Below are 25,000 nucleotides of genomic sequence, written 5' to 3'. Positions count from 1 at the left end.
TAAAATTCTAAAATTCTAAAATTCTAAAATTCTAAAATTCTAAAATTCTAAAATTCTAAAATTCTAAAATTCTAAAATTCTAAAATTCTAAAATTCTAAAATTCTAAAATTCTAAAATTCTAAAATTCTAAAATTCTAAAATTCTAAAATTCTAAAATTCTAAAATTCTAAAATTCTAAAATTCTAAAATTCTAAAATTCTAAAATTCTAAAATTCTAAAATTCTAAAATTCTAAAATTCTAAAATTCTAAAATTCTAAAATTCTAAAATTCTAAAATTCTAAAATTCTAAAATTCTAAAATTCTAAAATTCTAAAATTCTAAAATTCTAAAATTCTAAAATTCTAAAATTCTAAAATTCTAAAATTCTAAAATTCTAAAATTCTAAAATTCTAAAATTCTAAAATTCTAAAATTCTAAAATTCTAAAATTCTAAAATTCTAAAATTCTAAAATTCTAAAATTCTAAAATTCTAAAATTCTAAAATTCTAAAATTCTAAAATTCTAAAATTCTAAAATTCTAAAATTCTAAAATTCTAAAATTCTAAAATTCTAAAATTCTAAAATTCTAAAATTCTAAAATTCTAAAATTCTAAAATTCTAAAATTCTAAAATTCTAAAATTCTAAAATTCTAAAATTCTAAAATTCTAAAATTCTAAAATTCTAAAATTCTAAAATTCTAAAATTCTAAAATTCTAAAATTCTAAAATTCTAAAATTCTAAAATTCTAAAATTCTAAAATTCTAAAATTCTAAATTCTAAAATTCTAAAATTCTAAAATTCTAAAATTCTAAAATTCTAAAATTCTAAAATTCTAAAATTCTAAAATTCTAAAATTCTAAAATTCTAAAATTCTAAAATTCTAAAATTCTAAAATTCTAAAATTCTAAAATTCTAAAATTCTAAAATTCTAAAATTCTAAAATTCTAAAATTCTAAAATTCTAAAATTCTAAAATTCTAAAATTCTAAAATTCTAAAATTCTAAAATTCTAAAATTCTAAAATTCTAAAATTCTAAAATTCTAAAATTCTAAAATTCTAAAATTCTAAAATTCTAAAATTCTAAAATTCTAAAATTCTAAAATTCTAAAATTCTAAAATTCTAAAATTCTAAAATTCTAAAATTCTAAAATTCTAAAATTCTAAAATTCTAAAATTCTAAAATTCTAAAATTCTAAAATTCTAAAATTCTAAAATTCTAAAATTCTAAAATTCTAAAATTCTAAAATTCTAAAATTCTAAAATTCTAAAATTCTAAAATTCTAAAATTCTAAAATTCTAAAATTCTAAAATTCTAAAATTCTAAAATTCTAAAATTCTAAAATTCTAAAATTCTAAAATTCTAAAATTCTAAAATTCTAAAATTCTAAAATTCTAAAATTCTAAAATTCTAAAATTCTAAAATTCTAAAATTCTAAAATTCTAAAATTCTAAAATTCTAAAATTCTAAAATTCTAAAATTCTAAAATTCTAAAATTCTAAAATTCTAAAATTCTAAAATTTTAAAATTTGAGAGTACCTCAATACCAAAATTATTAAATTCAATTCATGATGTTTTTATAACTCCTATTTTTCATTTGACATTTTTTTATTAATTTTTACAATCCTTGAATTTTTTCAAAAGTTACCCAATAGATTTTAGATTTTTTCCAATTAGAAATTTGAAAAAGTATGATTTTAGAGTTTTTTTAAAGAATTTCTAAAATAAAAGCTTCAACATTTTTAAAACTTAAAAGAAATATTATGTTAATGTTTTTAATTTTGTATAATTTTTATTCTATAATTTTTTTTTAAGTTTTTAAAATTTGTATTTCATTTAAAATTTTCATAAATTTAAGATTTGCAAAAAAAATAATAATGAGATTTTTTAATTTGTAGAATTTTAAGAATCTTAATAATTCTTGAAATGCGTACAATGTAAAAAAATAGAATTTTTGAATTCAAAAATTCCAATTCGTGCGACTAACGTTTTGGGAATTTAAGAACTGTATAATGTTAGATTTTTAGTTTTTTATGAATTGAAGAATTTTAGTATTTAAGAATAAGGGAATTTTAGTATTTAAATTTTTGTCAATTTCAAAATTTTCATATTTCAAGATCTAAAATTTTAAAAAAAAATATTTGAAGACTTTGAGAATTTTAAATTCTATCATTCTTATGTTCTGGAATGCTAGAATTTTAAATTAAGAATGAAAAACTTTATAATTTAATTTTACAATTATCAAATCAAAACAGCGTTGAAGTTTTTTTAAGCTTTACGCAAACTGGTTGCCGGAGTTTTATCAAAGTAAAATCATGCGTTTTGTGTGCGTTTGACTTGATTGATTCAAGTTTGATTTACTTGCAGAAAATTAAGCTTGGGGACCGATCAGCAAACCGCAACCGGCTGTAACTAGTGAGTACCGATGGATTTGGGAAAGCTTTTCCCTCTCAACTAATCCACCCTTTTTCCCCATGCACAGTGGTCATGCCCATCATTCCATCGGTCAACACGAGCATGACGCTGACGAGCACCAGCACGACGACGACGACCACCGCGAACCCGATGCCCGTGCTCGAGGTCAACACGACGCAGCTGCAGCTTTTCGCGGACGTTTGCAGCACCGTAACGAGCGCCTCGGAAAGCGTGCCCGCGCCGATCATGAACTCGCTCGTGTCCGCCACCCAGGTGGTCACCAACGAATCACTGCCAAATCCGGTGGCCGTCGCCGTGATGAACCTTGCCATCCCGACGACCATCTCCATCCCGAGCATTCCCGGCCCGATCATGAGCATTAATACGACGGAAGTTATCGAAGACTGCGCCGAGGACAAAGGCAACATGAGCGAACCGTTGGAGGACGACGCCGTGATTGAGAACGACCTGGAGCAGCAGCAGCTGGACGAATCGGCGGAGAAGCGAAAATCGATGGAAATACCGTTGCTTGTGGACGAGGAACTCAAGACCGAGGAGGAAGTGCAAGCCAAGCTTGATCTGGACGAAAACGAGGTGAAAATGGTCGACGCGAGCGAGGAAAACGAGACCGTCAACGATGAGGTGGTAATCAACCAACATTGAAGAGGACGACGGCGGCGTGAAGGCGGTTGAACCGATGGAGTGCGGAAGTAGTTTGACTTCGCCGAAGCACGTGATGAAGACGCACTTTGACGACGTGATGATGTCGGAGACGACATCGGTAAGCGGGTGGGGATTTGTGACAGTTTTAGCCTGAGCTGAAACTTTTCTTTCTTTTCTAGACCTGTTCCGGAAGCAAGCAGGTCGAGAGTTCGGACACGTCGTTGATTTCGAACGCGGAGCTGGCAGAGTTCAAGTAGGTCGTACATGTTGTTTCGTTTGCAGCAAGCCTCAACTCTACTCGTTTTCAGGAACGCCCACGAAAAGGAACTCACGTGCGTTGACATCATGCTGCTGTGCGACCTGTTCTATCTGCCGTTGGAGCAGTCCTCCAGCTTTTGGCGAATTTCACTGGCTCAAGATAAACGCCCAGGTGCTGTGCAAAAAATCGGTCACGCAAGCCAAGCTTGGCGACAACTCCGACGGCAGCCAGTGGCCAGTTCGCCAACTGGTCCTCAAGGTTCGAGACTTCCCAGTGCCGATTGTTGTGTCAGGTGAGTACATTCCGCATTGTAGTTATCACTCCCTTAAAAAAAACATTCGAGAGTTGCTCCGTTGAATCTATTATTTGATGTAACTAAGAAAAAACTTTTGTATCACAGTACAGAAAGATTTGTTCTACTTCAGGTCAATCAAGAAAACATATTTTGATCAAAAAATGAATTAAACATTTAATCTTTCTGGGCTGGTATTTACGAAAGCTTTTGAAAATTACATCAGATTCTAGATTCAACGGAGCAAAAAAATTTTTGGCTTTTGTGAATTTACGTTAGTTTCATCGGAATTTTACATGTTTGGGACCAATTTTGTTCGAAAAGTTTACATCGGATGGCATTTAAATTTCAAATGAATTTGATGTAAATTCGCATCATTAATGACGTGCACTTTTGGTACATCATAAATGATGTAAATTTACAGGGTTTTCGTGATGATTTGTATGCCATGAAACATGTTTTTTATGTGTCCGAAAACTTTGTGGAAAATCTGATGATGCTGCGTTCTCCGATCGGCAAAACATTTGTTGGCGTTGGCTTTGAGCCTAGCCATCCGTAGGAGGAATCATGGCTTTTTTGTAAACTGCCTGTGTGCGAATGTGTGAAAGAGAAACAAAAGCAGTGATCGTGCGTTTTGAAGTGCCGGTTTTCTTTCTCACTTTAACATTCGTCCGCGAGTGTTTATGTATTAGTGTGACTGCAAAATTGCAGTACTAGAGCCGGCCAAGAAGAGCTGAAGTGTTTTAGTGGAATTGCAATCTTGGTCGAAAAGAAAGTGGTCGAAATTGGAATTATTGTTACAATACTGAAAATGAACTACATTAGCGCGAGTGATTTTAGTTTAGTTTTAGTTTAAAGTTATGAGAGCATAATTGGGTACATTGGTGAACGACGAACTCTGCCAATTTAAGTCCCGAGATTTGAAAAATGCGTAGTTTTGAATGCTGCTTATCTGAACCAGTAGTGAATGATGCTTAAACAAACAAAATAAGTTTTGGGGCCGCAGTGTGCGCGTTTCTATAATTGTGATGGGTGTGTATGACTGCTGCTGACTATCATGGGGTCGAAAAGAAAACATCGCTTGTTGTCCTGTGCAAGAAAAAGGCTCCGTTGGCGCAGCAGTCGGTTGAGTGCACTTGTCAGCTGTTGTTTGCAGCCCTACTCTAAGATGACAGAAATCGATGCTGGATTTGGGTGAGAGCGTTCTTTGTTTTTTTTTTGTTATTTTGGTCGCGATCGCTTCTTTATGTAAAATGTGCGAAGAGAATAGAAGATGTACGCATTTCAACGGTCGAAATTTACGCAGGGTCCAATAACGCGTTTTCTTGAATTGAATTCTTGAAATCTTGATTTGAAAATTGTGTCAGACAGTTTATTTTTTGATCGACTTGTAGCGCCAATCCATCCGATCGCTTGTTTTTTCGCGTTCGTCGCCGGTATGTTTTTGTTGTTTTCGGGCGTGTGCGTGCGTGTGTTAAAGAATGCGGCTGGCTCTGGTGGCTGCGATGACAACTATGCTAGTACAATTTAAAGCGTCTTTCCGTCGGGTCACCGTGAAAATACCTCTTCTTAGCACTGTAGCTCGAAAAATACGCGACAAATATTGTTTCAACGCGATTATTCCAGTCCTGCTTAAAACATCGTAATTCATCAGCCATTGATTAGTCACTCATTTTATAATTATTTGAAAGTAAAAATCATCTAAGTTAAACTCTATACAAAAATGTTAGGCTGAGTATAATATTTCACCATTTAATTACATATTATTTTGATCATATCTTTCCACAGCCGGCTTTCTAAGATTGAATCATTTAAGCTAAACTCAACACCAAATAAACGGGAATAGTCTCATCCGCAGCATCCGATTGTTTGCCTTGAGAATAATACATCACCCTATTAAACGAAATTTATTGATTATTGGGCCACATCATCATCCTCTATGATGAATCCTGGCCATTACCCTTTCCCACTAACAAAATCCCAAGTAGAAGTAGTTTTCCGGCACACGCGGGGGTGTGGATATCGTATAGAACCCACCCTTGGTAGCAGCCTGTGCTAACTAACATTCCCGTCCCGTTCCCTCGAGATCTACAAACTGACATGGCGGGCGCCGTTGGTGGCCAATGACTGTTACCTATTAGCAACGGCTCTAGTTTTGATGATCGTGATGTTTTATCTTTTCAGCGCATTCATGCATGCTGTTGATAAGGGAAACATTATTTGATCGTTGAAGCGTATGACCGGTTGTGTTGATAGGATATTACGGTCCTGTTCAGCAACGGAGAAGGACAACCATGGGTGGTCTCTCATGCTCATGCTCATCATAAATGATGTAAATTTACACAATTTTTTTTTCTGTGTATATCTGTCCTTTTAATTTCAAAATTCTGCATTTTGAGATTCGACGGGGATTTTAAATATTATTATATCGAATACAAGATTATTAAAAAGGAAAATTCCAATTCTTCGATTTTTTCATCAGAACATATTGCAAACAAGCACCGCGCGAAGAAACGTCAAACGCAACTTTTCGTTTATGATGCGTACCGCTTAAGAAAAATCTTTTCGTGACCCTTTCCCTGACCGTATCTTGGGCGTTTTTTTATATGGAGTTTTGCGTTCCTTCGGATCTGCGTATCAGCCTTTACGGTACAACCATTCAAAATATTTTTAAATTAAATGAAAAAAATAAATGATAAAAATAAACGTATTCGTATTTTTTTCTTACTCCTCACTGACGTGAGCAAGATACACCCTTTGTTTACAAACTCACATTGGACCAATTACATTGTTTCGCTTGATATATATTTGAATTTTGCTGGGTCCGGTGGTTTACTGGTTTGCGTGGTAGCCTCTAAACCCCAGTATGGCCTGGGTTCAATCCCAGACGGACCCGGTGGCATTTTTCGAGACGAGATTTGCCTGACCACGCCTTCTATCGGATGGGGAAGTAAAACGTCGGACCATTTGCGTAAAAGAGGTTTTGGGTGACTCACCACACATAACCTTCGGACGCCAAGAAATGAGCAGAAACTTGCAACAGAAACCACAAAAGACCCGGGGGTCGTTAAAGTGGATTACTTTGCTTGTTTATATTTGAATTTTATACATAATTTAAAAATGTTCAAAAATGTTAAATTTTGGACATTCATGTTTAAATTTTCGGTGATGATTTGATTATATTAATATATGTGGTTGATTATTTTTTATTTAAAAAATACAAAAAATATATAAATTCCACAACTTTTCAATTTAATAAAATCGTTTTGAACTAAATTACTGATTTCTTTAATATTCATTCAAATTTGATATTCAAAATAAATGCATCTTCAACCAAAACAAATACAAATAATTCAAAAAATCGCTGAAAAAATTTGCCACCGGCAGCTCGGGGACTTCTCGAGCACCTATCTTGGCTACTCGACGGATCCCCGATGAACTTTTTCTTCGCTGAATGAACTCGAAGGCTAATTTAGCTTTAGCTTTGCTACCCGCGGTGCGAAAGTTGTGGTGCAAACATGTCGGGAGCAAATCGGATGAACTCTTTTAAAAATTTGAAAATGATATTTTATTGATGTAAGTAAACAATTAGGACATATAATGCAATTGGAAGCATGTTCTATCATGCTAGAATGTAGTTTTATTGATTTCGATCAACAAAACGGCCAGAATTTGAAAATGAATAAATTAGATCCCCGCGGTGGGCTTGATTCGGTAGCCAAATTAGCTCCCAGCGGTGCGAAAACGTGTATTAGCTACGGAGCAAAGCTAAAACTGGGGATCCAACCGATAGGTTTGCCACGCAATTAGATCTCTGCGGTGGAGATGCCCTAAGAAAATGACATAGTCAGAGCTATTTTCAACAACCGCACCACTACACACTCAATCGCGAGAACCTTAGGTAGAAAGCCATTGGCGTCGCCAGCATTGAAAACTTTGAAAACGATATAAACGATAAAAGCTTGGAAAGCTCCTATTGGAATCCAATGAACCCTGTTAAATAAAATTACGAAAATGAAGTCTACATTTAGGCGATTTTAGGAGCGCACGGGAAACAAATTGATTGTAGCCGGATGAATGTCCTATGTCACAAAAGTTTTTGCATAAACATTGGACAGTTATGCAAAAAAGGACAGAGCAAAAGAAACCGAAAAGCTACGATATCATACATGTTGTAGGAAACATCGGTAGACAAGCTACTACAAAACGAGTATAAGTCGAGCCACAAAATATATGCGCCAGCATTCTCGCGCCAGTATTCGAGGCTCAACTTGACAACTTGTCGACTTGGCGACGAAGCGTCGAAAATCGATGCAGTGTGATTTTTTGACGATTTTTCCGATTAAAATTCATGCTGAATCGACATATTTACGAAGCTGGAAATGACGTCCAGCCTTAAAGTAAAACCTTTACCTTTCTTTAGTAAGAAAGGCAAAAAGTAAATAGTTCTAAAAATTGATCGGGATTGCCGATCGATGTCGAATTTGTTTCAGATGCTCACTCATGGTCTGTACTATGAATGTAGAAAGAAATTTCGGATAAAATTGGAAATGAAAAGTGTTGGCGAAGGTCACCAGGTGGGCTTTTACCTTTTTTTAGGGATTTTTTTTCTATTGGTAGGTTAATCAAATGGCTCTAACTCCAGAACCAGATTATGAATCTGGATGAAAATTTGGGAGGTTGTAGAGCTCGAAAAATGCAATTTTTGAGATAAATAAAAAATATGAAAATGAAAAAAAAATACCATATTTTCATTTGAAAACTGTGTATTTTGTTGAAAAGGCCGACATCCGAGGCATCCGAAAACAGATGGATATTTCGAAATTTGCGCGGAATTTATTTTCTCAAAATTCGAGGATTCGAGATAGACGAGTTCTGTCAAGGTGAATCGATAGAGCGTCGAAAATCGATGCAGTGTGATTTTTTGACAATTTTTCCGATTAAAATTCATGCTGAATCGACATATTTACGAAGCTGGAAATGACGTCCAGCCTTAAAGTAAAACCTATACCTTTCTTTAGTAAGAAAGGCTAAAAATGTGGCTGTCATGCCATGGCACACTTTTTCCGTTATGTTGGTACCACTGCGTGATTTTGACATTTCGGGCGTTCACCATTTGAACGCCATCTTCGCTTAAAAACCTCGATAACCAAGAAGTTGATGGTTCAATCTATTTATTTATCTATTTATTTATTCGTCAAACATACGTACACAGAAAAAAAATCCGGGAAATTTACATCATTTATGATGTACCAAAAGTGCACGTCATTAATGATGCTAATTTACATCAACTTCAACTTAAATTTACATGCCTTCCGACGTAAACGTGCCGAACAATCAACGCTTCGAAAAGATGTAAATTTCCAATGAAAATGATGTAAATTTACCGAACCTAAAAATTTTTTTACTCCGTTGAATTTTGAATCCGACGTAAATTTCAACTGCTTTAATGGCCAAATGATGTTTAAAATCTTTTTTTTCTGTCCTTCCTGATCAAACCAAACACTTGATTTCGTTCTAAAAGTACTTGTTTTTGATCATAAAAGACAAAAGTAAATGATTCCAAACTACATTGGGTTTAGCGCTTGAAAATTAGTATCAGATTTTAAATTCAACGGAGTTAAATAAAATCACACTAATATTAAGAAAAACAGCTCATTGAACATGCAAACTGTGAGTTTACCTCTGCGGAATTGATAATGATATTAAAAAACTGCAATACTTACAGTTTTACATATATTGTTGTTGTCAAGATGATATAAACACAACAGTAATCGTCAGATCCAAATCTCGTCGATGTTGCGATCTTTTTCATTGTCTTGTGCCGGAAACCGTACAGCGACACGCTTCAGATGCACATGCCACAGGGCAAGATCGGGAAAGATGTCCATCATGATCGGCTCCTGCCCCATCATTTCGATAAGATCATCCATCTAAAGAAGGCAAAATGGACAACAACTTGTCATTGGCATGAAGCACGACACTGCCGAAATCCGGTTCAGCACCCTGTTCTAGACGGAGGCTGCTGTCAACCGGAACTGCAACAAAACACAATATTAATCAGACGCTAATCAGACAGATACCGATTCATCTCACCTGAGGAAATGAGACCGACAGCGCCATGGAGGCAGCGTGACAGTTTCCTTGTCGCGATCCAGCGTCGCCACTAGCCGTTACGGAAGCTTGCGAAGGCTCCATCGCATTCTTCAGGACGAATTTGACGTCCCCGTTGGTATCCAGATCTCCAGACTCGTTACAATTCTCAGTGGGTAGCCGCTTACCTAGTTTATCTCCTTGTGACGATGCCCCTCAGCTGATTGGCCACATTCTAGTTACCTTGAGCACTAACTCCTGCGCCGTCACTGCATGGAAGAAGACAGTTTTATCAAAATTTTCTTATAATGAAATAGCAAAGAGAGAATAATTTTACCTTCATCAACAGCTTACGGTCTTTCTCAAATCGGCCACGATCAGGTTGACACAAAGAGGTCAAACCTTGGTGGACAGGTGTTGGGCAGCGGCAGTGTGCAACTTGGTGCCGTGCTCCAGCACGATCGCCGGAAAACGGTTGAACTTGCAACATGCAACGCAATCTACCGTCCAGGTCGCCACAGCTGACCGTCGTGGATGTTCCGGAGTGTCCACATCACCTTCCTTGGCCGCATCCAGCTGTAGACATCTCAGATCCACCGTCGATTCGCACATTTCGCACTTAATGTTGTTTTTGTTTACTTTGTGGTGGTCATAGAGTTGTCAAGTGGTAGACTGGCATAAATTTTAGTGGTGAATTTATCTAACGTTCAGCTGCGATAACACTATCGCTTCACAATCATTTGGCCTACGGCCGAAATACGACCTGATTAGAAGAAATACTGCAAATCTATTTTTTTAATATAAATATTTTAAAATTCATTTGATAGAAAAGGCAATGCTCCTACAAAACGTAGTTTCCATCTCCAGAGTTTAAAAATAAAGATTATGGGATTTCCATCTCTTCAAATAAAACCTTAGATTTTTGATTTAAAAATATAACAGATAAAAGTATGTAAAATTACTAATGTGTTTACAAAACATAATATTTAAATATTTAAATCTGGAAGTTTAAAAAAAAAGCCCCAAAAGCAAACATTGAATGCATCCCCTTCTCGCCTTATGTCAATGTCCATCAGGCGATACACTCAATATTTATATATGCTTATCGGACCTTAGTTAAAAAAGTCCACAATTTCCTTCTCACCAGATTCAGCGTAGGTTATGAATGTCCCAAAACCCGCGGTAAAAACTGAAAATACCATGGCTACCATGGCTGAACATTCCAGGAGGTGAAAATGTATCAACTGTGGTCCTAATCTGTCAAAGGTTCTGACTTGTCAGCTGCTGCCTACAAAGATAAAGTTCTGAAAGTTTTTTACTGTCGCAAGTGCAAAAATGCAAAATTTAATTGTCCGGAGACGTGTTTTTTTGTTGTTTTGTTGCTGCACTGGGCACCGATAATCCTCCGTGAAGAATCCGGCCAAGAAATGAACTTCTCCACACCAAGTGCCAACCAACCTTGAGATGATGCTTCACCGAAAGGATTTTTGAAAAGCCACTACTGTTTACTTCGGCGCAGCTTAGCCCACTCATGTTTCCCTTCCAGGATCGGCCTTTTTAACCTGGTTCGCCGGCTGATTTTCTGCAATATTGGTAAATAATCTAGTTTTGAAAACAAAAGTGCGTTTTACCTGTGCACATCTGCACCTGCAGCATCGTTAAGTGTAATGTTTGTTGTCCGGCACCTATGCTGGATTTACCACCGGACAGGGAAAACTCATCCGGTACAAATAATCCGATACAAATAAGCAAATCATACAATAAAAATGAGCCAATGCCGTAATGTAAACAAACCGTCTATCCTGCTCACGTCAGTTAATGCTTTCACAGGATACACTGTTTGTTTACACTTGGGCATTGACACAGTTTCATTTTTTTTGCTTGACTTGCTTGTCAATTAGTAAACAAACTGCATCTATAGACGAAAACATACACCAACGTGAACAGAATGCACTGTTTGTTTGTAAACAGACCACAAACCTTTCACAATAATCGCCCGAGATTGAAATCACCTCCTTTTCATTACGGGACAAACATTCGACTGGTTTGTTTTTGTCAGCTGTCAGTTTGAACACCATTTCAGAATTGAAATTTACAAGTTTGAAAGTTTTGAATTAATGTTGACACAATTTTACGTTCCTTTTCAAATTACATGCTTTTTATTTTTTCAAATTTGCAAATTTTCAGAACTTATGAGTTCGTCCGCCTGTGGGTCTCGTGGCGCAGGGGTAGCGGCTTCGGCTGCCGATCCCGATGATGCTATGAGACGCGGGTTCGATTCCCGCCTTATCCACTGAGCTTCTATCGGATGGTGAAGTAAAACGTCGGTCCCGGTTTCTCCTGTCTCGTCAGAGGCGCTGGAGCAGAAATCCCACGTTAGAGGAAGGCCATGCCCCGGGGGGCGTAGTGCCAATAGTTTCGTTTTTTTTTTTTTCGAGTTCGTTTACATCAAATACACGCTTTACGTTGAATCTAATTTTACATGAAGGTTCTTTAAATGCAATTCAGCTCTTTACATTAAGTTTCAAATTTACATTGAGCATGTTTACATCGAAAACATCGATTCAGTGTCGTGTAAATTCACACTTTTTTTTCTGTGTAGACTACATGATCGTTGCTTAGTTTCCAATTACAAGGGGGGAACATCTATCTTTAATTGTAGAACTGTTTTTTCATGGTGGATTTTGTCATTGTGAAATCGATTATGTTATTATATATGTTATAAGTTTCCTTCATTCTATTCATGGGCCCGTGTTTAGCGTAGTCAGTTCTGTGAAAATGCAATGCGAAAGGCTCACGTGCTCTCAATACGCGTGTGGGTTCATAGAAATTTAATGTTTGTAACAACTCTGGAGAATTAAGCAAATAGTAAAAATTGTTTTTGCACTGATTCAATACGGGTTTCGTGTGTTTTGATGGACTCCACACGACGCTACAATATTCAAGAATAGAACGAACATAAGCTATGAACAATGTTTTCAATGTATAGGGGTCCTTAAAGTTATAACTGAATCGTTTTATGAAGTTGAGCATATTAGTTGCTTTGAATACCATCGTGTTGTAATGTTCGATGAAAGTCATTTTAGAATCAAGTATGACTCCAAAATCTCTAACATTTGAACAGGTTTCAACTGTCTGATTGTCTAGTTTTACGTTTAGGGGAGAGTGGGGAGACTTGATCCCCGGGGACACTTGATCCCAAGCCTGTATCTCATCAGCATGTGGGTAAAACAATTAGCTTTGTTCTAGAAAGTTGTGCGAAATTAACTAAAACTCATTGTAGAAAACAAAGAAAAAAATTTAAAAAATGTTTAGATTGAGTTATACACATTTTTCTAAAACGAGCTGCCAAAAACTTTTTTTTCATAACTTATTTTTATTAGGTCCTATTAGGTACTGCGACCAGGTTGGGACCGAGGATCAAATTAAAATGTAATATATAATAAAAAACAAAAATAACTTCTAATACTCCGTACTTCGAGATCATGTAACTGACTAGGGTTACTTGGTCCAAGCGGGTCTTGCAGGTCTTGAACTTGCCGATATACTCGGAGAAGATGCCCCACAGCTCAGCCGAACTGTAGAGCACCTCCCCGGCTTCCTCCTTCGTGGCTCCACCGTCTCGGGAGTCAACTTGGCTGCTTCCTGCAGGTCGAGGACGATCCTTCGTTTTTCCGTCCGGAACTGCGCCCGGCAGCGGAGGGAACTCCACCGGCGAGAACACCGGAACTGCTGGACTCTGCTTCTCCGCCTTCCTTGCCGGCGGGTTCGGTTTTGACGCCTGCTGGCGCCTCCGGATGAAGTCCGCACGCTTGGGGCAGCTGCGGTCCGTGGCTTCGTGCACGGAAAAAAAAGTGTGCGAGAAATCGTGAATTTCGATTCATGAATTCGTGAATAATTTTGTGCATGATTTCGTGATACCTTTCATGATTTCATGAATTTTATTCATGAAATCGTGCATAAAAATGCACGAATTTATGAATTTAATTCATGGCAAAAATATTTTTACGAATATTCATGAATTTTCCTTCATGAAATCATGCATATCACTATTCATGATTTCATGACTGATTTTCATGAAGTCATGACGAAACTTCATGAATTCATGAAAAATATTCATGATTTTACGATTATTTATGCATGCGTAAATTTTACGTCGTAAAATTTTATTCGCGAATTTATAAATCATGTTTTTCATGATTTCATGAAAGTTTACATGTTTTCATGAATAAATCGCGTTGTGACTTGTCGCGTCCTGTTGTGTTTGCCGGTAAAAGTGACCGTGATTTGCGGTTCCGTTGGAAATGGCAACGGAGCCAAGGGCTAGCAGGAAGAAGACCGAGCTGCAGGAGGAGGACCGAGTGGCAGTAGGAGAACCGAGCGCGGGTGGAGGACCGGGCGGCAGGAGGAGGACCGAGCAGCAAGAGTAGAACCGAGTGGCAGGAGGAGGAACGAGCGCGGGAGGAGGACCAGGCGGCAGGAGGAGGGCCGAGCGGCAGGAGGAGTAACAAGGTAAGAGACAGAACAGTTCCCGGTTTGTTCGCGTCTTTGTTTCGATTGTTGAATCAAGGGGAACATGGTCCATAAGACAGTTCCCGTGGTTTTTTTGTTTTGACTCGTAGGGATTTCGGTTTTCTGTCAATTGCCGGGGCATTCTACGCGTGTGACAGACAGTGAGGTTTGTTTTGGGTTTGGAAACGAAAAAATCCCGTTTTTTTATCGGTTCTCGTGAATGCGCTGAGTGACATTTCGGTGCTTTGTTTTGAGCTAGAAATGGGGACATAGGTAAAGAATGTTAATAATTTTAATATTGTAAGCATATTATTTTAAAGTATTTAACATATTTAAAGTATTTGAAGTTGATACCGTATGAAGCGTTGTTCTCGACTGTATTACACAATTAGGTAATTTCTCGGCTCAGCAGTCAGTAAAGACTTGCTGAGCCGAGAAATTACCTAGTTGATACCGTATTTTAATAATTTTCAGCATTTCAATTTTCTTAGGTACTTTAATTTTGTAAAGACTTTTAAGTTTTTTGAAATATTATTTTTTTCAGGTATGTTAAGTATGCTAATGAATTTAGAAATTTTTATTTTAACAGGTATGTTAATATTGTGAATTTTAAAAGTATCTAAGTATTTCAAGTATTTTAAATATTTCAAGTGTTTAGAGTTTGTTGAAATAATTTTAAGAATTTTATTTTTTCTAGGAATTTTAATATTGTAAGTATTAAAAATATTTAAAGTATTTGAAATATTTATTTTTTAAGTATATTCATTTGTTCAGGTAATTTAATATTAAATGTTTTTAAAGTTTTCAAGTATTTCAAGTATTTGAAATAATTGAAGTGTTTAAAGTTTGTTAAGCTTTTAAATAATTTTAAGCAATTATTATTTTATAGGTATTTTAATATTTCAAGAACCTGAAATATTTTAAGTATTTATAAGTTTTTAACATATTTAAAGTATTTAAAGAATTTTAAGTATTTTAAGTATTTTAAGTATTTTAAGTATTTTAAGTATTTTAAGTATTTTAAGTATTTTAAGTATTTTAAGTATTTTAAGTATTTTAAGTATTTTAAGTATTTTAAGTATTTTAAGTATTTTAAGTATTTTAAGTATTTTAAGTATTTTAAGTATTTTAAGTATTTAAAGTATTTAAAGTATTTAAAGTATTTAAAGTATTTAAAGTATTTAAAGTATTTAAAGTATTTAAAGTATTTAAAGTATTTAAAGTATTTAAAGTATTTAAAGTATTTAAAGTATTTAAAGTATTTAAAGTATTTAAAGTATTTAAAGTATTTAAAGTATTTAAAGTATTTAAAGTATTTAAAGTATTTAAAGTATTTAAAGTATTTAAAGTATTTAAAGTATTTAAAGTATTTAAAGTATTTAAAGTATTTAAAGTATTTAAAGTATTTAAAGTATTTAAAGTATTTAAAGTATTTAAAGTATTTAAAGTATTTAAAGTATTTAAAGTATTTAAAGTATTTAAAGTATTTAAAGTATTTAAAGTATTTAAAGTATTTAAAGTATTTAAAGTATTTAAAGTATTTAAAGTATTTAAAGTATTTAAAGTATTTAAAGTATTTAAAGTATTTAAAGTATTTAAAGTATTTAAAGTATTTAAAGTATTTAAAGTATTTAAAGTATTTAAAGTATTTAAAGTATTTAAAGTATTTAAAGTATTTAAAGTATTTAAAGTATTTAAAGTATTTAAAGTATTTAAAGTATTTAAAGTATTTAAAGTATTTAAAGTATTTAAAGTATTTAAAGTATTTAAAGTATTTAAAGTATTTAAAGTATTTAAAGTATTTAAAGTATTTAAAGTATTTAAAGTATTTAAAGTATTTAAAGTATTTAAAGTATTTAAAGTATTTAAAGTATTTAAAGTATTTAAAGTATTTAAAGTATTTAAAGTATTTAAAGTATTTAAAGTATTTAAAGTATTTAAAGTATTTAAAGTATTTAAAGTATTTAAAGTATTTAAAGTATTTAAAGTATTTAAAGTATTTAAAGTATTTAAAGTATTTAAAGTATTTAAAGTATTTAAAGTATTTAAAGTATTTAAAGTATTTAAAGTATTTAAAGTATTTAAAGTATTTAAAGTATTTAAAGTATTTAAAGTATTTAAAGTATTTAAAGTATTTAAAGTATTTAAAGTATTTAAAGTATTTAAAGTATTTAAAGTATTTAAAGTATTTAAAGTATTTAAAGTATTTAAAGTATTTAAAGTATTTAAAGTATTTAAAGTATTTAAAGTATTTAAAGTATTTAAAGTATTTAAAGTATTTAAAGTATTTAAAGTATTTAAAGTATTTAAAGTATTTAAAGTATTTAAAGTATTTAAAGTATTTAAAGTATTTAAAGTATTTAAAGTATTTAAAGTATTTAAAGTATTTAAAGTATTTAAAGTATTTAAAGTATTTAAAGTATTTAAAGTATTTAAAGTATTTAAAGTATTTAAAGTATTTAAAGTATTTAAAGTATTTAAAGTATTTAAAGTATTTAAAGTATTTAAAGTATTTAAAGTATTTAAAGTATTTAAAGTATTTAAAGTATTTAAAGTATTTAAAGTATTTAAAGTATTTAAAGTATTTAAAGTATTTAAAGTATTTAAAGTATTTAAAGTATTTAAAGTATTTAAAGTATTTAAAGTATTTAAAGTATTTAAAGTATTTAAAGTATTTAAAGTATTTAAAGTATTTAAAGTATTTAAAGTATTTAAAGTATTTAAAGTATTTAAAGTATTTAAAGTATTTAAAGTATTTAAAGTATTTAAAGTATTTAAAGTATTTAAAGTATTTAAAGTATTTAAAGTATTTAAAGTATTTAAAGTATTTAAAGTATTTAAAGTATTTAAAGTATTTAAAGTATTTAAAGTATTTAAAGTATTTAAAGTATTTAAAGTATTTAAAGTATTTAAAGTATTTAAAGTATTTAAAGTATTTAAAGTATTTAAAGTATTTAAAGTATTTAAAGTATTTAAAGTATTTAAAGTATTTAAAGTATTTAAAGTATTTATAGTATTTAAAGCATGAGCATGAGCATGAGAGACCACCCATGGTTGTCCTTCTCCGTTGCTGAACAGGACCGTATCCTATCAATACAACCGACCATACGCTTGAACGATCTAATGGTGTTTCCCTTATCAACAGCATGTATGAATGCGTTGAAAAGATAAAACATCAAGATCATTAAAACTAGATCTGAAGCAAATAGGTAACAGTCATTGGCCACCAACGGCGCCCGCCATGTCAGTTTGTAGATCTCGGGGTATTGGGACGGGAATGTTAGTTAGCACAGGTTGCTACCAAGGGTGGGTTCTATACGATATCCACACCCCCACGTGTGCCGGAAAACTACTTCTACTTGGGATTTTGTTAGTGGGTAAGAGTAATGGCCAGGATTCAACATAGAGAATGATGATGCGACCCAATAATCAATAAATTTTGTTTAATAGTGTGATGTATTATGCATTCTCAAGGCAAACAGTCGGAGTTTGCGGATGAGATTATTCCCGGTTATTTGGTGTTGAGTTTAGCACAAATGATCATTAATCCCTTCCTCATTACGTTATCTAATCAGACAGAAAAACACCAAAGTTGTATTGTTAATCCGATTCCGGCCAACCGTGGACCTTCCTGAAATAATTGGAACCATCAAAAATCCACCAAAGCATCTACCACATTGATCACACAAAAAAAAACTGTGGTAGAAAAATATCCACCGCGATCTACCGCGATCAATTTTTGACAGCCAACGAATTACTTCAAGAAAACCCACCGCGGCCAACCAAAATCAAATCAACAATACAACTCAAATCAAAACGGGCTCACCAAAGTTGCTGCCAAACTGTAGACTCTCGCATCACTCTCAGCAACACTCTCTCCTGGCCATCATCAACGCCTCGCACAGATCACGATGATGACATCGAGCGTTCTCGCTCTCATCATCAGGAGCGTGACCGACAACACGGCACGCACACGAACAAAGCTCAATGCCAGCCGTCCGAATCACCGCGCTTCCCGTCTCGCTCCAACACACAACTCCGCGCTGCACAACCACGAAAGAGACGCAAAGCTGTCGCAAGGCCTATTTCTTTTCCGTTCTGTAACCTTATCCTACCAATACACTAACACATGGCATCCACGGCCCTGCTTATAAAAGCTTCCATCTAGGAATCACTCGGAAATGCAAATTTATTTCCTCAAAAAACACACTAATTCCGCGGAAATTTTCCAAAACTTCACCATTCCCGCACTACAATCATTCACACGCACTGAATGAGACATTTTTGACGGCGCCAATTAAAATATTGCACCGAAAAAATCTAATCTAAAACTCGCGAACAAAACTAACCGACCGAACTGGGCAAACAGTCGAGGCCCCTAATTTATTGCCATGAAAGGATAAGAGATTAGGGTAGGGAAATAGTCATAAGTCAGCTCAGTCCACGCTTACAAATTGGACACCTTGACTTAGAGCTTACTTTTCTTCCGGCTTATTTATTAATTACAAGAGGCCTTAATACTAATGCGCATGAATGGGTTAGTTATGTGTACACATAAAGGAAAGATCTGACCTTGTGGTGGTAACCTAGGTTACGTCGGTGTCCTGGCTGGTCTGCGGCGGTTGCTGCTGCTCGCGCGTTGATTCTCGCTCTGCTGCGCGCTGCTGATCGGTGCTTCTGCTCCTCGTACTCTGCGGGGCCGCCTTCGTAGGCTTGGCCGGCAGGTCCGGAATGCCGTCCCGTGGACGGTTTGCTGCTCGTGGAATCGTTCGTGGCTTAGTTGATACGCCCACGCCTGAGTGGCGGGCTGGTTTGGCGCGCTCGTCGAGCGCGGTGTTGTTTGTGCTGCTGCCTAGTCGAACCGTCGATCGTTTTGTACACCCACGTACTTCGTTCGTGTCGATCGCTGCTACCCACTGACTCGGGCCCGGTTGCGGGTGGGCCCTACAGGTGGCAGAATCTTGGCGCGCTGCTCCCAATTGCTCGGAGTTGCGAATGGTGCACTCCTACGGGATTCAACGCAGGACACTTGGGGAACGAAAGGGTGGCACTGGACCGAAGGTTGCGCTCGGGGTGAAGTGATTGTGTCGAGCGCTGCTGTCGTCGTGCGAGCTACAAATTCCAGTTGCTCAGGGCGGTTGACAGGGGCCCCTACGGAGAGGTGTGCTCGATTGCGTCGAGACCCTTTTGCTCAGAGCCGGTGGCGTGGACTCCTACAGGTCTGACGCCAGGCACGTGTGACGACGCGCTGGACCCAATGGTGCTTCACGTACGGTTGGCAGAGAAACGATTCCTTCACGAAGCGATCACGTATCGCGGGCCTTGGCCGGTGGCTGTCTGGCCGTCTCGATCGTGCGCGTTGACGTTGCTTGGCGAGGTGGTTAAGGGTAACGCTGTTGCCGTTCGTGCGAGTTGTTGCTTCCTTTTGCTCAGAGGGTTTGGCTCGGCCTCCTACGGAGAGCAAAACTCACGTGCGCCGTAGCCCTTTGGCTCAGAGTCGGCAATGTGGACTCCTACGGGAACCGGCGCTGCACGCGTGAACGACGCGTTATTGCCTTGACCTCGCGGGGGGCTTAATCGATGCTGTTAGTGGCGCTACACGTGGTCAGGTTGCTGGAAGCTGAAGGCTAGATGACACGAGTCGTACTTGCCGGCACGTGCTGTGCGCGGGCTTGGTCAGCCCAGGTGCGAAATTGTCGCGTTGCCACGTGCGCGTGCGCGCCGCGCTCTTTGAGCCCCGCACGTCAACCTTTGAATGAGAGGGTTATCTTAGCACTTACTTAACCGCAATTCTACCTGGTCGCAAGTTACCTTCTTCTTAGTTGGCTTCTGGGGAGAACTGTTCACACTCTTTCTCACTTTCGATCACCGTCTAATAACGAAACCTTTAAAGTCGTGGCTACTGTTAATTTCGAATCAATTCTACCATTGAAGTGAACTTACTGCTTGGATATGCCCTAACAGCGGCGAAGTCGCCGACGGCGACTTTCTGGTTCAGTGCGATGGTGACGTCCGCACCTGTTTAATGGTTTATTTCAACTTTAACAACGGTTTGACTTTTCTAGCGCTTCATAACTTACAATGGTTTTGGCTTAATCACGCTTTTGACCGTGCCGTAGCACGCGGCGAACCAGGGACGATTCGGGGCCTGAGGTGGGGAAGCGGATTAGATCGCGAACACCTAGCGAGTACAAACTTACGTTTGGCTTATTAATCGTCCAGGTCTTCCTCTGTCGATTAGAACACTTTACACTTCTCTTCGTACTTTCTCGTACACTCCTTACTCGCGACGACGGTGATCGGGGGTAAAACTAAACTTGCGACTTGCTTGCTGCGTATATGAACGACTTATGGCTATTTAAGGTTTGGGGTGCTAGGAGGAAAGGTGGGTGGACAAAGGGATAGAAGGCTCATCAGCGGAAATCACTGTTTGCGTCACCGAACTGATGAAATATTATCTCATCCTAATCATCATCGTCTCATCTTCGGGAGGCAAACCAGTGCGACCCGCCCAGATCAAGCGAATTCGAGCAGTTGGGAACTCGCGTGTTCTGCGTCTCCGCTAGGGTCTGGGCGGAGTTTTTCTTCTCGCGGAATTAAATGTTACAAAGTATTTAAAGTATTCAAAGTATTTAAAGTATTTAAAGTATTTAAAGTATTTAAAGTATTTAAAGTATTTAAAGTATTTAAAGTATTTAAAGTATTTAAAGTATTTAAAGTATTTAAAGTATTTCAAGTATTTAAAGTATTTAAAGTATTCATGGTATTTAAAGTATTTAAAGTATTTAAAGTATTTAAAGTATTTAAAGTATTTAAAGTATTTAAAGTATTTAAAGTATTTAAAGTATTTAAAGTATTTAAAGTATTTAAAGTATTTAAAGTATTTAAAGTATTTAAAGTATTCAAAGTATTTAAAGTATTTAAAGTATTTAAAGTATTTAAAGTATTTAAAGTATTTAAAGTATTTAAAGTATTTAAAGTATTTAAAGTATTTAAAGTATTTAAAGTATTGAAAGTATTTAAAGTATTTAAAGTATTTAAAGTATTTAAAGTATTTAAAGTATTTAAATTATTTAAAGTATTCAAAGTATTTAAAGTATTTAAAGTATTTAAAGTATTTAAAGTATTTAAAGTATTTAAAGTATTTAAAGTATTTAAAGTATTTAAAGTATTTAAAGTATTTAAAGTATTTAAAGTATTTAAAGTATTTAAAGTATTTAAAGTATTTAAAGTATTTAAAGTATTTAAAGTATTTAAAGTATTTAAAGTATTTAAAGTATTTAAAGTATTTAAAGTATTAAAAGTATTTAAAGTATTTAAAGTATTTAAAGTATTTAAAGTATTTAAAGTATTTAAAGTATTTAAAGTATTTAAAGTATTTAAAGTATTTAAAGTATTTAAAGTATTTAAAGTATTTAAAGTATTTAAAGTATTTAAAGTATTTAAAGTATTTAAAGTATTTAAAGTATTTAAAGTATTTAAAGTATTTAAAGTATTTAAAGTATTTAAAGTATTTAAAGTATTTAAAGTATTTAAAGTATTTAAAAGTATTTAAAGTATTTAAAGTATTTAAATTATTTAAAGTATTCAAAGTATTTAAAGTATTTAAAGTATTTAAAGTATTTAAAGTATTTAAAGTATTTAAAGTATTTAAAGTATTTAAAGTATTTAAAGTATTTAAAGTATTTAAAGTATTTAAAGTATTTAAAGTATTTAAAGTATTTAAAGTATTTAAAGTATTTAAAGTATTTAAAGTATTAAAAGTATTTAAAGTATTAAAAGTATTAAAAGTATTTAAAGTATTTAAAGTATTTAAAGTATTTAAAGTATTTAAAGTATTTAAAGTATTTAAAGTATTTAAAGTATTTAAAGTATTTAAAGTATTTAAAGTATTTAAAGTATTTAAAGTATTTAAAGTATTTAAAGTATTTAAAGTATTTAAAGTATTTAAAGTATTTAAAGTATTTAAAGTATTTAAAGTATTTAAAGTATTTAAAGTATTTAAAGTATTTAAAGTATTTAAAGTATTTGAAGTATTTAAAGTATTTCAAGTATTTCAAGTATTTAAAGTATTTAAAGTATTTCAAGTATTTCAAGTATTTAAAGTATTTAAAGTATTTAAAGTATTTAAAGTATTTAAAGTATTTAAAGTATTTCAAGTATTTCAAGTATTTCAAGTATTTAAAGTATTTAAAGTATTTAAAGTATTTAAAGTATTGAAAGTATTTAAAGTATTTAAAGTATTTAAAGTATTTAAAGTATTTAAAGTATTTAAAGTATTTAAAGTATTTCAAGTATTTCAAGTATTTCAAGTATTTCAAGTATTTCAAGTATTTAAAGTATTTAAAGTATGTAAAGTATTTAAAGTATTTATAGTATTTAAAGTTTTTAAAGTATTTAAAGTATTTAAAGTATTTAAAGTATTTAAAGCATGAGCATGAGCATGAGAGACCACCCATGGTTGTCCTTCTCCGTTGCTGAACAGGACCGTATCCTATCAATACAACCGACCATACGCTTGAACGATCTAATGGTGTTTCCCTTATCAACAGCATGTATGAATGCGTTGAAAAGATAAAACATCAAGATCATTAAAACTAGATCTGAAGCAAATAGGTAACAGTCATTGGCCACCAACGGCGCCCGCCATGTCAGTTTGTAGATCTCGGGGTATTGGGACGGGAATGTTAGTTAGCACAGGTTGCTACCAAGGGTGGGTTCTATACGATATCCACACCCCCACGTGTGCCGGAAAACTACTTCTACTTGGGATTTTGTTAGTGGGTAAGAGTAATGGCCAGGATTCAACATAGAGAATGATGATGCGACCCAATAATCAATAAATTTTGTTTAATAGTGTGATGTATTATGCATTCTCAAGGCAAACAGTCGGAGTTTGCGGATGAGATTATTCCCGGTTATTTGGTGTTGAGTTTAGCATAAATGATTCAATCTTAGACAGCCGGCTGTGGAAAGATAAAACCAAATAAAATGCGAAAACGCGAAACCGCTCGGACCGAAAAACACACACAATCGAAAACGGCAACGAAAATCCTGCGTGATGACCGCGACGCGCACCGTTCAAATCCTCCAAAGCAACTGTCAAACAATCGCGAAATCACCCGGGTCGAAATACACACACAATCGGGGGGAAAACAAAGACGGAAACGGCAACGAAAATCCTGCGTGATAACCGCGACGCGCACTGTTCAAATCCTCCAAAGCAACTGTCAAACAATCGCGAAATCACCCGGTCGAAATACACACATAATCGGGGGGAAAACAAAGACGGAAACGGCAGCGAAAATCCTGCGTGATAACCGCGACGCGCACCGTTCAAATCCTCCAAAGCAACTGTCAAACAATCGCGAAATCACCCGGTCGAAATACACACACAATCGGGGGGAAAACAAAGACGGAAACGGCAACGAAAATCCTGCGTGATAACCGCGACGCGCACTGTTCAAATCCTCCAAAGCAACTGTCAAACAATCGCGAAATCACCCGGGTCGAAATACACACACAATCGGGGGGAAAACAAAGACGGAAACGGCAACGAAAATCCTGCGTGATAACCGCGACGCGCACTGTTCAAATCCTCCAAAGCAACTGTCAAACAATCGCGAAATCACCCGGGTCGAAATACACACACAATCGGGGGGAAAACAAAGGAGGAAACGGCAGCGAAAATCCTGCGTGATGACCGCGACGCGCACCGTTCAAATCCTCCAAAGCAACTGTCAAACAATCGCGAAATCACCCGGGTCGAAATACACACACAATCGGGGGGAAAACAAAGACGGAAACGGCAACGAAAATCCTGCGTGATAACCGCGACGCGCACTGTTCAAATCCTCCAAAGCAACTGTCAAACAATCGCGAAATCACCCGGTCGAAATACACACATAATCGGGGGGAAAACAAAGACGGAAACGGCAGCGAAAATCCTGCGTGATAACTGCGACGTGCACCGTTCAAATCCTCCAAAGCAACTGTCAAACAATCGCGAAATCACCCGGTCGAAATACACACACAATCGGGGGGAAAACAAAGACGGAAACGGCAACGAAAATCCTGCGTGATAACCGCGACGCGCACTGTTCAAATCCTCCAAAGCAACTGTCAAACAATCGCGAAATCACCCGGTCGAAATACACACACAATCGGGGGGAAAACAAAGACGGAAACGGCAACGAAAATCCTGCGTGATGACCGCGACGCGCACCGTTCAAATCCTCCAAAGCAACTGTCAAACAATCGCGAAATCACCCGGGTCGAAATACACACACAATCGGGGGGAAAACAAAGACGGAAACGGCAGCGAAAATCCTGCGTGATAACCCAACGCGCACTGTTCAAATCCTCCAAAGCAACTGTCAAACAATCGCGAAATCACCCGGGTCGAAATACACACACAATCGGGGGGAAAACAAAGACGGAAACGGCAGCGAAAATCCTGCGTGATGACCGCGACGCGCACCGTTCAAATCCTCCAAAGCAACTGTCAAACAATCGCGAAATCACCCGGGTCGAAATACACACACAATCGGGGGGAAAACAAAGACGGAAACGGCAACGAAAATCCTGCGTGATAACCGCGACGCGCACTGTTCAAATCCTCCAAAGCAACTGTCAAACAATCGCGAAATCACCCGGTCAAAATACACACTTAATCGGGGGGAAAACAAAGACGGAAACGGCAGCGAAAATCCTGCGTGATAACCGCGACGCGCACCGTTCAAATCCTCCAAAGCAACTGTCAAACAATCGCGAAATCACCCGGTCG

At 35.5% G+C, this 25,000-nt stretch overlaps 1 protein-coding gene and 1 long non-coding RNA gene across 2 annotated transcripts; one reads left to right on the top strand and one right to left on the bottom strand.

The window, feature by feature from the left end:
• The first annotated feature begins 2,483 nt into the window (after window positions 1–2,483).
• LOC120431354 (uncharacterized) lies at window positions 2,484–3,312 on the top strand. Its single transcript, XM_039596483.2, has 2 exons — window positions 2,484–3,176; window positions 3,238–3,312. The coding sequence occupies exon 1, from the start codon at window positions 2,498–2,500 to the stop codon at window positions 3,056–3,058; it is 561 nt and encodes a 186-aa protein (XP_039452417.2). The 5' UTR covers window positions 2,484–2,497; the 3' UTR covers window positions 3,059–3,176; window positions 3,238–3,312.
• A 5,527-nt stretch (window positions 3,313–8,839) lies between these two features.
• LOC120431355 (uncharacterized) lies at window positions 8,840–10,538 on the bottom strand. The gene is made up of 3 exons (XR_005607867.2): window positions 10,040–10,538; window positions 9,706–9,971; window positions 8,840–9,647 (listed from the first exon to the last, which is right to left on the bottom strand). It is a non-coding gene; the product is annotated as an uncharacterized LOC120431355 (long non-coding RNA).
• Between the last annotated feature and the right edge of the window lie 14,462 nt (window positions 10,539–25,000).

This window comes from Culex pipiens, chromosome 1, assembly GCF_016801865.2.
Source record: "Culex pipiens pallens isolate TS chromosome 1, TS_CPP_V2, whole genome shotgun sequence".
NCBI lineage: Eukaryota > Metazoa > Arthropoda > Insecta > Diptera > Culicidae > Culex > Culex pipiens.
The sequence above is the reverse complement of the archived record's forward strand: the minus strand, read 5'-3'. Positions and strand labels throughout refer to the sequence as shown.

Coding starts and splice junctions, on each gene's coding strand:
- LOC120431354 (XM_039596483.2), top strand. CDS start 2,498: ATGACGCTGACGAGCACCAGCACGACGACGACGACCACCGCGAACCCG.